This window comes from Tupaia chinensis, unplaced genomic scaffold, assembly GCF_000334495.1.
Source record: "Tupaia chinensis unplaced genomic scaffold, TupChi_1.0 Scaffold141530_1, whole genome shotgun sequence".
NCBI classification, from domain to species: domain Eukaryota; kingdom Metazoa; phylum Chordata; class Mammalia; order Scandentia; family Tupaiidae; genus Tupaia; species Tupaia belangeri.
Genome location: NW_006201391.1, coordinates 1028359 through 1041022, shown reverse-complemented (window position 1 = coordinate 1041022; position 12664 = coordinate 1028359). Strand labels below are relative to the sequence as shown.

The window sequence follows — 12664 nt, the reverse complement described above, 5'->3', positions numbered from 1 at the left end:
GGGGCAGCAGGGCTGCCCACTGCAGGGGTTGTTATGGAAGGACCGGTGCCAGTACTGGAAACAGTGCTTCCAGACGTGGGGGCCTGAGTGTACTGCGATGTTGGTACCGGGACCACGGCAGGTACAGTGGTGCCTGAGACTACACTGGAGGGTGCTGGCGACTCAGACACAAGTGGCACAGGGAGACCACTTGGAGTTATCACACCTGTGCTAGTGACAACTCCAGCCATCCCCGCCTCAGCGGGTACTGTCACCTCAGGATGAGTTGCTGATGTGGCAACGTCACCCAGAAGACTGCCTGTGGCACTGACAGATACTGAAGGTATGGCGGATGCTGTGGTTGGGGCCCCAGCAACACTACTCAAGAAGGGAGGTACAACGGGAAACGCTGGCCCCGTCTGACTGAAGTTCGGAGGTGCTGTACTGGGTCCTTCTGTCATTTGGGCATGTCTAAGTTCGGAAAAGGCCTGTTGTAGACTAAGGGATGAAGCAGAGTGAGACAAGTTCATCCCAGGGCCTTGAGATGTACAGGCAGCAACTGCAAAGGAAGATAAGAAAATAAAAATCAGCACCTTTAAAAAGTGGAGATTCAAAGGTATCTTAAGAACCAGTTTTGGATTACCAACAGAACCACATATGACCAGGTTTATAAACCCTCGCAAGGAAATGATAGGTTCTAAAATACGAAAAAGGGGGAGGGGGTCCTCTGTGGCCTGGTGATTAGGGCAGCCAGATTCCACATGGTTGTCTATGGAGTTCAAGTCCTGGACCCTGCAGCTTGTGAAACACACGCCAGCTGGTGGTATGGTGGTCAAAGCAGCTGGATCCCACATGGATGACTGCACAGTTTAGGTCCTGGACTGGACAGCCTGAAAAACATACCAGGTGCAGGTGCATGCATAACCAAAATCCCTGAGGGAAAGGGAAATGGAGAAAGGACTGTGGCATGACTACTCCCTGTGGGAGGCATGCCTTCTCATTCTCTCTCTCTCTTTCTCCTAGCAAGCATATATGTCCTCTGGCAAATTACAAAATAAAGGGGGGAGAGAGAGAAACATGCTGAGAATGTGTGCCTGTGTGCCCAAAATTCCCAAAAGAAAGGAGCTGGAGGAGGACTGCCGTGTGACCATCCCCCCAGGGATGCTTTTCACTCTTTCCCACTCTCCGCCTCTCTGTGGCAAATGTGTACGATCTCTAACAAAACAAAACCCAAACCGAACAACAAAGCAGCAAAAAACAAGCCAACAAAAACCCAGTAGTGTGATCAAGTCAGTCAGCATGCATGAACACCTACTGCCGAAGAAAACCACATGGCGTGCCCTGAAGTTATAAACTGCAATCCCTCTAAACAGAGACAAACATGCACTACAGTGCCTGCTGCGTATGGTGTGAGCTGTACCTAGCACAGCTGTCTTCTTGGGCTCTTTTTCTTTAATGTTCTATTCATCTATCTCCCTCTTTTATAAATTTATATGGTGGGTATAGCTTCAACTTTCTATTCTTTTTCATTATCTTCGTCACCTTGAACTACTGCTTGATAACCAAGTTTCCAACATAGCAGAGACACTATGGAATTTAGATAAATATATGGTAGGATCAATCCTTACCCAGATCTGGTATTTCACTGGTGAAAAGTTTCGATTCTCGTAATCGACTTTCTGGCACAGGACTCACTATAAACCGTCTTCCAGCAGAATGAACAACTTGAGTTAAAGAACTGGTAGAAACGCCTGATCAAAAAGAAACAAAATATTTAATTGCACTACTATTACACGTATTGTTACCAGTATGAAGCATACATAACTTAAGTCAAAGGCAAAACAAACAAGAAAAGAAAAATTCACCTATTTGCTGTGGCATGGAAGACGCAGGCATTGGCTGTTTAAACTCTCCTTCCAATTTCTATAACAGAAGTGATTAAATTCATTTTCGAAAGCAATCTCAATGATCAAATACAACAGATCACCACATGAGGAGAAGACACAGGTGTTCTCTTTCGGTTATGGGTATAATGTGGTAACACTGGATGCCTTGTATGGCAAATTTAGCACCACAGAAGCATTTTAAATAAACACAACTTCACTATGGGAATGGTGAACCTACTTGAGAGCCTGAAAAGCCATAGTCATCCTTTCCCTGTAGATTCTCCAATCCCTGGTCACCCTCGGGTTCCACACTGACATCCTCACTGAGCATTTCATCAGCTTTTTCAATGATTTCCCGTACTTGATCCACAAACGACTCTCTCTCTATTGCTAGAATAAAGTCATTGTTCACCTGTAAAAGAAATGTGAGGCCACTCTGATCAGTGCAGCATTTCTTAAGCTTTAAGTCATTTAACTGCCACTTTAATAACTCCTGTTCTATCTGTATACCATGTGAATTATCACCTATTTGGTATATAACTTAGCTCCTCCCTCTTTAAGAACTTCAATACCTAGGTAGACATGTCCTTGATAAAAATATCTCTGACACTGAAATAAATATGTAATTATCGAAACAGAGAGTATAAAATGCTACATCTATGTCTAGGGCAACGGATACTGAAATCAAGCACACAGGGAAAATTTGGAACTACAAATGCAGACATACCATAATCGTTGCTATCTCCTCAGGGTTATCACCATCTAGGTCAAATTTGAACGTGACCATTTTCCGATTATGAGTTTCTAACTGACATTCCACTACCCGGTCTCCTTTATTTGAAACCTAAAAGAAAATAAAAAAGAGACACAAAAAGGAAAAAGCATTTTGTCTTAGAAAACTATATTTGGCATTATTACTGAATTTGAGAAAAATTATTCAGGCTGATGCTCAACTGAGTCTAAGGAAGCAGTGTTCTCACGGTTACTTGGAGCACTAATAGCTTGCCCTTTTTTTTTTTTAAATGATGTTTTTGCCAAAGAGAGCATACAACTGCCAGAAAGAGAGAGAGTCAGAGAGACAGCATGGAAGTGAGAGAAATCACCCCTCAGTGGGGATGGCCACTACAGTCCCTTCTACTCCAGTCTCATCTTGAGATGTTGGGTATGCATACATATGTGCCTGGTGTGATTTTCAAGCTGCTGGATCTAGGACTCGAACCACGGTGGCCATGTGGAAGTCCAGTGCCTTAACAACCAGGCCACCTGCTGGCCCCCATATTTTGGTTTCTTAAGCTGGTGTTTAATCATATTAAACATAATTATTGGTATATAAGATGTACCTAAGAATTATTTGAAGTTTTTAGAAATTCAATTCTAGGGACTAGCAGTTGGCATAATGGCTATGTCACTGGACTCCCATGGAGTTGATTGTGTTCTGAGTCCCGGACCCGGTGGCTTAAACTCACGTTGGGCACATGTGCGTGCGTGCCCAAGATCCCGAGAAGAGAATGGAGGAGAAGGGACTACGGTGTGGCCAACCCCCCGGGGGTGATTTCTCACTCTCTGTCTCTCTCTGTCATTCTCGTGAGTGCACGCGCCTGGTAGCAAAAACCTTTCCAAAAAAAAAAAAAAAAAAAGCCAAAAAACTGGTAGCTAGAAAACCTAAACTACCTTTAACCCACTTATCCTCTTTCATTCCAGAGTGGGAAGAACGTAAGTTCATTTTTCTATAAACTAAAACTATTTTTTACAAAAACTAAATAGTGCCTTACCATAGAAATATGGAATTTAAGAACACTGTTTGGGTAACTGGAAGATTCTAAATTTTTAACTATTCACCTGAGCCTAAAGATGAATTATATAAATGATATATGTCAATCCATGAAAAATCTATGCATGGATTAAAAAAAAAAATTTGGCACCAAAATAAATTTGTGCTTTGATTCCATTTTCCCATCAACTTTTATAAGTCCCCTGGTACCATGTAAAGATAATGTATCTATTTTATGATGTGAGTGGCTTGTATTTGAGGACCTCAAAAATACTCTTCAGTGAGAAATTCCTTTAATTATATATGAAACCCACAAATCTGCAACACTTACATTCAAAATTCTCAGTTTGGGGCGTGCCGTCTTCTCATGCCGGGAGCGACTCCGTACAGATTTTCGATAGTGCCGCTTTGGAGCTCTTCCTTCATGTCTCCCACCAGATGATGGGACATTCTCATTGCCATCACTCATACCAGAGGCGACATCGGAATGTGCACTTTGAGGGGAAAAAAGTGAGTTTATGATGTGAGAGAATTACAGGTCTGCTATTAGAACTGAACACCACCCTACGTCCTCGTCAAGGAAGAAGAACTTTACCTGTACATACCTATCTATGGAGGACACCAAAGTAGCAGGCTGGGGAGGCTGAGGCTGTGCTACCGGAACTGGCTCTGTAGGAGCCACCTGAGAGACTCCCTGAGTACTCTGTGGATAGAAAGGGTAATTCACATCTTGACAGCAATACATTTTATCGTTCACCATCCCTAGTAAGTTACTCTCTTCTTTCCCCTTAACCCTCCCCTTAAGCCCTAGAAGCACTAAGTTTACAAGTAATTCTCAATATTCAGCATCTAGGGACAATGGTCTTAAAATTCCAAAGGAAGTTCCTAAAACTAGTCTCTGGTACAGACTGCATGGTGTGAGGTCAGCCAACCTACGTTCTAGGCAGTGTGAAACTACAACTTGCCATGCAGTCAGTATCTTACCAACAGCGCGCAACAGAGCAGGCAGAGCAAAGTGAAAAGATGAATTCTCCCAGGGCAAAAACGACTGCTGGGAGCACAGGAGGGTAAGATATTCTCCATAACTGCCAATGGCAAGAGTTTGTGAAAGGACAAGAGTATAGCTAAAGTTCTAGCTAGAGAAGTGAAGTGCTAACAGGGTGAATCTTCTCCAAGGCACACTCACTTCCCAACAGAACAGCCAGTGGCAACAAGGCCCCCACAATGGCATTTCATTCTGCTGGAAGAAAAAGCCATTCAAAAGTTAGTCTGACATAGTCCCCAAATGAGTTTTAAACCAGGGACGCCTATGTTTCTCTTTTGTTATTTTTAATCCCATTATACATGTGTTACATATAAACATGCAGTAATTCCATTACCTCCAGAATTGCTGGCTGGGAGGATGCAGTGGGGGCTTGCTGTGCTAAACTCACTGCTGGCTGAGACACTTGAACCTGTCCTCCTACACCGCCCACAGGAACCACAAGATTTGATTCCACATAAGGCTGCACCATAGTAGGAAAGTAATTTGGTGTAGCCAATGCTTCTGTTGGCATGGGAGGGGAAAGGACTGTAGAATGGATGCAAACAGAAGCCACGCTGGAAGAGGGAACAATGTTTGAATCTCCTGGGTATTGTGGTGGCAGTCGAGGTGGGAAGCCCTGTGATAGAAACGAGGAAGGTGAGTTAGTACAGGCTGGGAGATCAAATTAGCAAAACGGCAAGACATGCACAAGGAAAAAAAAAAAAAAAGAATGCACAGCAAAGAAGAACAGCCAAATCTCCTACTAACATGAAGAACATATAAAGATCACTCTTGAAATGAATGACATGGTAGACTGGCTTGAGTTTAGTTAACAGACTCTACGATCATACTGATACTTTAAACTACTGAGTTCTCCTCCTCCAGGAGATTTAAATAGGAGGAACAGATTTAATTCCTTCTAGAAAAACACCTACTTTCTAGGTGTTTTCTACTTTCTTAACTAAAAGAACACAAAAGGTCTTCCAAGTATCAGCCATTCCAGCCATTAAAAGTACAAAGAAGTGTCTGCACTTCCTTAGTTTAGCACTTATAAGTGTTAATCTTTAAATCTAAACCCTGAGACTTTTTGTTGATACCATGTTGGCTATTCTAGTTACTATGTCCATACCCATACCCACATGTATGTATACATACATACACGTACACACACATATGGAAAACTAGGCTGATGTACTATTTTAAGCACATCCAGCATTCAATCAGCTTGCACTGAATATTGAGAGAATCGCTTTCCTCTCAAGTGATGTCTTGGGTAAAATAGACACCACCAACAAAAAAGACCATTAGACATCATCACCTTAACTTTTCTGAAATTCACAATTTTAGCTTCTCTCCTTGAGATGAGCAACCTTGATATTTCTAGAGATTCTGAGAATCAACCCTGGACTTTCAAGTTCTTGATGGTCTACTATCAGAACCCAGCCCTCTGGTGCCCTCCTTTTTTGCTAGCTAACACAATACCTGAAACGGAACATCTCCAGAGGGAAGTGGCACCTCAGCAGCTTGCCCAAGGTTAGCTGGTATTCCCATGGACTGAACTGCTGGCTGTAGGAGCTGTGGGTGAGTCTGCCTTGGCAGCTGAGCCACGGGCTGAAGAAGGGTTGGCAGCTGACTAGCAACCACAGCCGATCCCCCTGGGACCGCAGCTGCTGGAGCAGATGAAGCCAGGGTGAGCAGAGGCTGGTTAATGCCAGCTGCCATTGTGACAGGAAGGGATGAGAAACCTGTCTGCACAGTAGGCATGGGAGGAGCCGATATGGGAGTTTGAGAGAGAGGGTACTGAGGGAGTGAGGAAGGAGCAAGTGGCTGTCCCACAGGGAGGAAATGAGCACCAGAGTGAACCGGAACAACTGAGGGTTGTGTCGCGACTGGTATCTGAGGTTCGCCTTGAATAGTTGGTATTGGCTGGGAAACTGGAAGCTGGGAAGGTAAAGAAAAACAAAACAGACAGACTTTTAAAAATAAAAAAGAAAAAGGAAAGAAAAAAAAGCAAGGCTGCCAAAAGGAAGATTCATGTATTAGCCAAAAAGAAAGGGAAAAAAATCATCCCTGTACACATTAGTATAAGTTAATATGCCACATAAGAATAGGGAAAGGCCAGCAGAAGACAAAGAGGCTAAGAGATTGGCTACGTTTTTGTTTTTTTTTAACACCTTTATTGGGATATCTTTTACATACCATAGTCCACTGGCATGTCTACTGTCACTAAATATATGACTACTATTACAGGAATTACTGAAATTCAAATAAATTCCTTCCCAGTTGAGTTGAACTTCATCCATGTCACTTCTACAATTCCTGCGTGTGTTGGGGGGTGGGGGTGGGGGTTCAGACAGGGTCTTGCTGTGTCATGACTCTCCTGCCTCAGCCTCCAAGTAACAGGGACCACAGGTGCACTGGGCCTGGCTTTCCAGGGTGGGCTGAGAATCGAGTCCAGGCCTCCCGGCCCCAACCAACCAAGTGACAGCATCTAGGAAACCCTACTGTGGTTAGGCTTACTTCCACAATTCTTACCCTAACAGGGCTCTACAAAAGTAGGTATGGTTAACCTATTTTACTTATTCCAGGTTGTAATCATGCCTCTACTACCTGGTCATTTTAACATTTGAGAAACTCAGATGTACCTTACAACTGATAATGTGTCAGTGTTCAGTGGTACATCAAATAATGATGCATTTTACATTTGAAAGTTGACGGCATCTCAGATGTGATGAACCACAATGAGAATGGTATACTGTGCACATGTAAGCACAATACCCACAGGTAAATATGAAAAGGTCATTCGCAAGAGCATACCTTCTACAGGGTGCTTTTCAAGTGATCGGAATAAGGACTACTTAGAAAAATATCACCATTCCATAAGGGGTTTTATGACTTACTGTCAGTAGGTAATGAGGGAGGAAATGGTGTAGAAGTCTACATAAAACAAAGCAAACCTGGAGTATCATATATAGCTTCCTAATCCTGCTATAGACAATGCCACAGGTCCAGTTACCATAGTACCTCTAACCTCTATTCTAATACTACATTAATAAACCTAAAAGTGAGACATTTCTGAATGTCAGTGTTATCAATATGCACCCATTTATACTAAATGAGTATGTGTAAATGGAGTTATTTTTATTTCATTACTGCAGTAAAACCAACCAACTTCAAAAGATAATTCACTAACAGAAGGCAGAAGCCTGTCTACAAGAAAGAACTGCACAGCTCTTTCTTGGAGAAAGAACTGTGAGAATGGAGAGCCCTTTGGTGTCCCTTCAGAAATGAAGATTTTACCTGTTTTCCAGCTGATACTGGAGGCAAGACCTGTGTCGTCTGAGGCTGACTCACTGGCTGTGCAGCAGGGGCCTCATTGGAGGCTGACGTCTGGGGAGGTGAATACTGCACTGTCTGTTGCGGAGGGGCTGTCTGCTGTATTCCCTGCTGCTACAGATAAAATATAATCATTTACTTTCATTTCAAAGCATTAATTGCATGTTTCTAAGGAAGTATGTTTAATCAGAGGTTTTAGTGTTTGTAAACTATCATAAGTTTGGTAATCAGAAAAAAAAAAAAACAAACCAAATTCATCAATTTGCCTTATGTGTGTTTTTCTTATTTTTTGTGATGGTATTCACAGAAATAATTAACCAATTTTTCATTTTTTGGGGGGGGAGAGCTTTTTGCTATAGGGCGCATGCGCTCGCCAGACAGACAGACAGAGACATAGAGACAGAAAGCGAGAAATCACCCCCCAGGGGGGATGGTCACGCCGCAATTCCTTCTCCTCCGTTCTCCTCTTGGGATCTTGGGCATGCACGCACACACGCCTAGCATGAGTTTTAAGCCACTGGGTCCAGGATGCGAACCGCAGTTGACTACATGGGAGTCCAGCGACATAGCCATTATGCTAACTGCTGGTTCCCACCAATTTTTTTTTTTAAAGAGGTTTTTGCTACAGGGTGTGTGTGCCCACCAGAAAGACAGAGAGATAGAAAGCGGGAAATCACCCCCCAGGGGGGATGGCCACGCCACAATCCCTTCTCCATTCTCCTCTTGGGATCTTGGGCGGGCACGCACGCACACGCGCTCGGCGTGACTTTTAAGCCACCGGGTCTGGGACTCGAATCGTGGTCAACTACATGGGAATTCAGTGACAAAGCCACTACACTAACTGCTGGCCACAATAATTAACTGATGTTTTAAAAGTTGGTTCTTTTCTGAACATTTCCCTCATTCCATCAGCGGGTCTTTACACAGATACCATATCCAAACAGCTTCTGGCCCTTGAGCACGCCTCACATTCTTACTTCCTTTTCTCTCCTTCTTGGTACTGGCTCTCACTTTGGCTCTTGTATTAGACTAATCCAGTCTACTCATTTAATCCCTTTCCCTTACCCAACTTTATTAACTGTATAATTAATCTACTGATAAACAGCTTGATTAGGGCTATAAAACATCAGAATAGCACTGAGTTTGGAGTCAAGACTTCGAAATTTAATTTTATCACTTACTAGCTGTTAATAACTTAGATTTCTCATTTTGTTACAAAAACAAAGTTCTTTTGTTTTGTTTTTAGGTTTTTGCAATAGGGCTTGCTACTTACTCCCAGGAGAGAGAGAGAGCCAGAGGTGGAGGAAGCGAGAAGTCACTCCATAGTGGGATAGCCACACCATAATCCCTTCTCCATTGTCCTCTCCTGATTTTAGGCATGCACACGTGCCTAGCGTGGTTTTCAAGTCGCCTGGTCTGGGACTCGAACCATCGTTGGCCATGTGGGAATCTAACACCTTAGCTACTATGTATGCTACCCACTGGCCCGAAGTTCCGTATTTTGAGAAACAAAGACACTATCTTTCAGCTCCAAGTGGGGCAAGGGAATGACATCCAAATATCAACCTTATGCTAGGTGCTGGGTATAATACACTTACTACATAGCGTGTAATTGTACCTAAATTAAGTAAATAAACTGGATAACTGCCCTCAGTTAATATCTCTCTCTTGTCTAATAAATAAAAATCTGAACTTTATAGCTGACTTAAGATTCTGTAATACCTATAACAAATTGTTTTCATTTTAATTACAAAAACAATACCTGTTTGCAGTAAAAATTTTAACCAATATATCAGATTACAAAGTAGAGTACTCTCAATCCTATTATCCGGAGGCAATCACCACTAGCGGTTAGGTTTATGACCTCCATGGATTTTTTCCCCCTATGTATAAATGGTCATTTGCACATAAGTACAACCACGTCTGTCCCATAAGTAGTGTTCAATAACATTTTATTTTCATTTTTCAATGGCATCAATCTTCAAATGATGAACATTTCTGGTTGTCTATTTTTTTTTTTTTTTTGCTACTTAAAACACTGTTACAGTCCTAGCTACTACGATGCAGAGGTAGCATGGGTACCTGTCAGAGATGGGAGCTATGTGGCCAACAGCAGGTTTGAATCGCTACGGGTCTGTAGGACCCCTAGAATCCCAAGGAACTGGAAGGCTGGAGACAGCAGAGGTATGACAAAATCCTGTCAAGGGTGTTCCTTTCCTTCTTTCTGTGTCTATACATGCACTTTCATAAAAAACAGACATAAAAACTCACTGCTGCCACTAACAGCCTGACACAGTCAATTGGTTACTAATGGTCTAAAGATAAGCCATTAATTAAATTAATTTTGTATCAGTTATAAGACAAACTAATGCATTTATCTAGTCACTTTAATGAATGTCATAGATTTTGTTATGTGATCATTTGCAAATAATATTTTTTGCTCCTCTGTTTATTCCTTATTCCCCTTTTTATATCAATTAAAGCCACCGAAGTAAGGCAGACATAGAATGGCAACACCAGTCATGTTTGTTTTATTCCAATTTAATGATTTCTGATAATGCATTATTTCAACTTAAAAATAATCAAGAATGGCTGGCTACTGAATTATATAAAACTCATTTTCACTAGCTAAGAAATATTACATGTAGCCAACTATATGGCAACTCAGAATATAAGATCATTTCCCCACCAAAAAGTGAAACTAAAAAACAAAACCCCTTTTTTGTTAACTTGAACATAAACTTTGATTTACATACCTAAATAAGATCATGTATTACACAAATGTACTAACTCAAAAATATTTCTCTCCCTTCCCCAAATTAGTTTTATGTAAGACAGCAGCAGCTGTACCTTTACTGGAGCTACCCTGCAAATGGTTTAATTGAATCTTAATAAATCTATAGTGACAAGCACCTGTTTGGGTAATAGAATAGCTTTTTGGTTTTTATTTTGCTTGCATGTGTCTTTACAGGTTTATATTCATGTAATCTCTGTATTAAAGTAACCTTTAAACAAGTTGTCACAATGACATGCAGTACTTAAAATGGTAAAGTCATAGCCCTAAGAATAAGGACCAAATCTGTATTGAATTTGTGCCTTTCTAAAAAGAAACCAATTCTGTCAGATGTTCTCTGTAAACATTTCCATGTATACTATTTAAGGTCCTAGCAGGCATACTTGTTTTATTAGCTTTTTTTTTTTGGGTGGGGGGGGGATTGCTTTTCAAATTAAAGGTGAGTGAGAGTCCTGTAATAAGAGTATATGATAAAGGTTTCAATACATGGTTATTCTGTCTTAGTCAATGGGAGATTCCTGAGGAAAAAATCTTTACCTTATATGTGGGCCTATGGTGATCTAATGCCCCTGGTCTCTCTGCTACCTCCATCAATTCAGAACCATGTTGACATCGAAATTAGGACTTGACCCACTCTTCCCTGAACTTACACCTTCATGTCTCTAAGCGCTAGCTAAACCAAACTAAAGATGAATTTGACTCTGAAATGTCTTTTTCTACTCTGCTCACGTTGCCCTTTTAGAAATTCTTTTGGCTTGGAATATTCATTACTCCTACATCTGAGTCTTAACATATAAACAGCCCAGTTCAAATGCCATCTCTTTCATAAAGCCGTCCTGATACTCATGTTCTGGCTAGGGAGAGGTGTTAATTTCTTTTTCTCATTTTTTTGGGGGGAGGCATAATTTGGCAGAAGTTAAATGGTGAGCTGTGAAGTCAGACTACCCGGATTTAAACTGTTTTCTCTCTTACAAGTTGTAAGTTTGAGTAAATTACCTGGCTTCTCCAGTTCTCAGTTTTCCCATTGGTAAAACAGAAATAACAATTGTAACCACACTTACAGAGTTCTTACAAGGATTAAATGAAAATATAGGTAAAGTGCTTTGCACACTGTACATGTTAGCTACTATCTTTGTTTTGTAGTTCACATTATACATATGTATGTGTGTATATTATATAAAACTGTATATATTATATAGTTATATATAAATATATGGGAAAATATATATTATATATATATAAAAAATACACATACATAAAACTGCTAAAGGGCATTATGCATGCCATAGAGAGGAAAAGCAAAGGTGCACAATAATGCTGAAATCCTTTTATCTCCATCCTATGAAGATTCTGGGCATGCACATCCATGTGTGTGGCATGTTTTTCTGAACTGCTAGGAATGGGATTCAAACCATGGTTGGCCACGTGGAATTCAGTTGCCATGCATAGTGCTTAACCACTGCACTATGGGACTGGCCCCAAACAGAAGTTTTTCTGTTACTGAATACAAGAAACATTATGTCTCTTAATCTTCCTTTCAAAAGTTGAGCGAGCCATTTGTATCAGGAATATAACTCACAAAGGATGGAAAACAATGTTTTGGCCACTGCTAATCTATAAAATGTAGTAACCCAGGAGCCAGCAGGTGGCACAGTGGTTAAGGCACTGTTCTCCCAAATGGTTGACTGCAGTTTGAGTCATGGACTCAGTGGCTTTAAACTCACACTAGATGCATGTGCGTGGCATGCCCCAAATCCTGAGAGGAGAATGGAGGAGGGACTGCAGTGTGGCCATCCCCACTCCGGGGTGATTTCTTGCTTCTGTCTCTGTCCAGCACATGCATCTCACAGCAAAAATCTTTCTCAAAAGAAAAC

General features: G+C 41.4%; 1 protein-coding gene across 1 annotated transcript in view; it reads right to left on the bottom strand.

Moving 5' to 3' along the window:
- Positions 1–12664, bottom strand: part of WNK1 (WNK lysine deficient protein kinase 1) — a 181534-nt gene that overhangs the window by 27390 nt on the left and 141480 nt on the right. Inside the window, 7 exon segments of the mRNA XM_027766228.1 lie at positions 1608–1730; positions 1845–1902; positions 2104–2277; positions 2593–2709; positions 3968–4130; positions 4242–4339; positions 7961–8110. Coding sequence (XP_027622029.1) covers positions 1608–1730; positions 1845–1902; positions 2104–2277; positions 2593–2709; positions 3968–4130; positions 4242–4339; positions 7961–8110 — 883 coding nt within the window.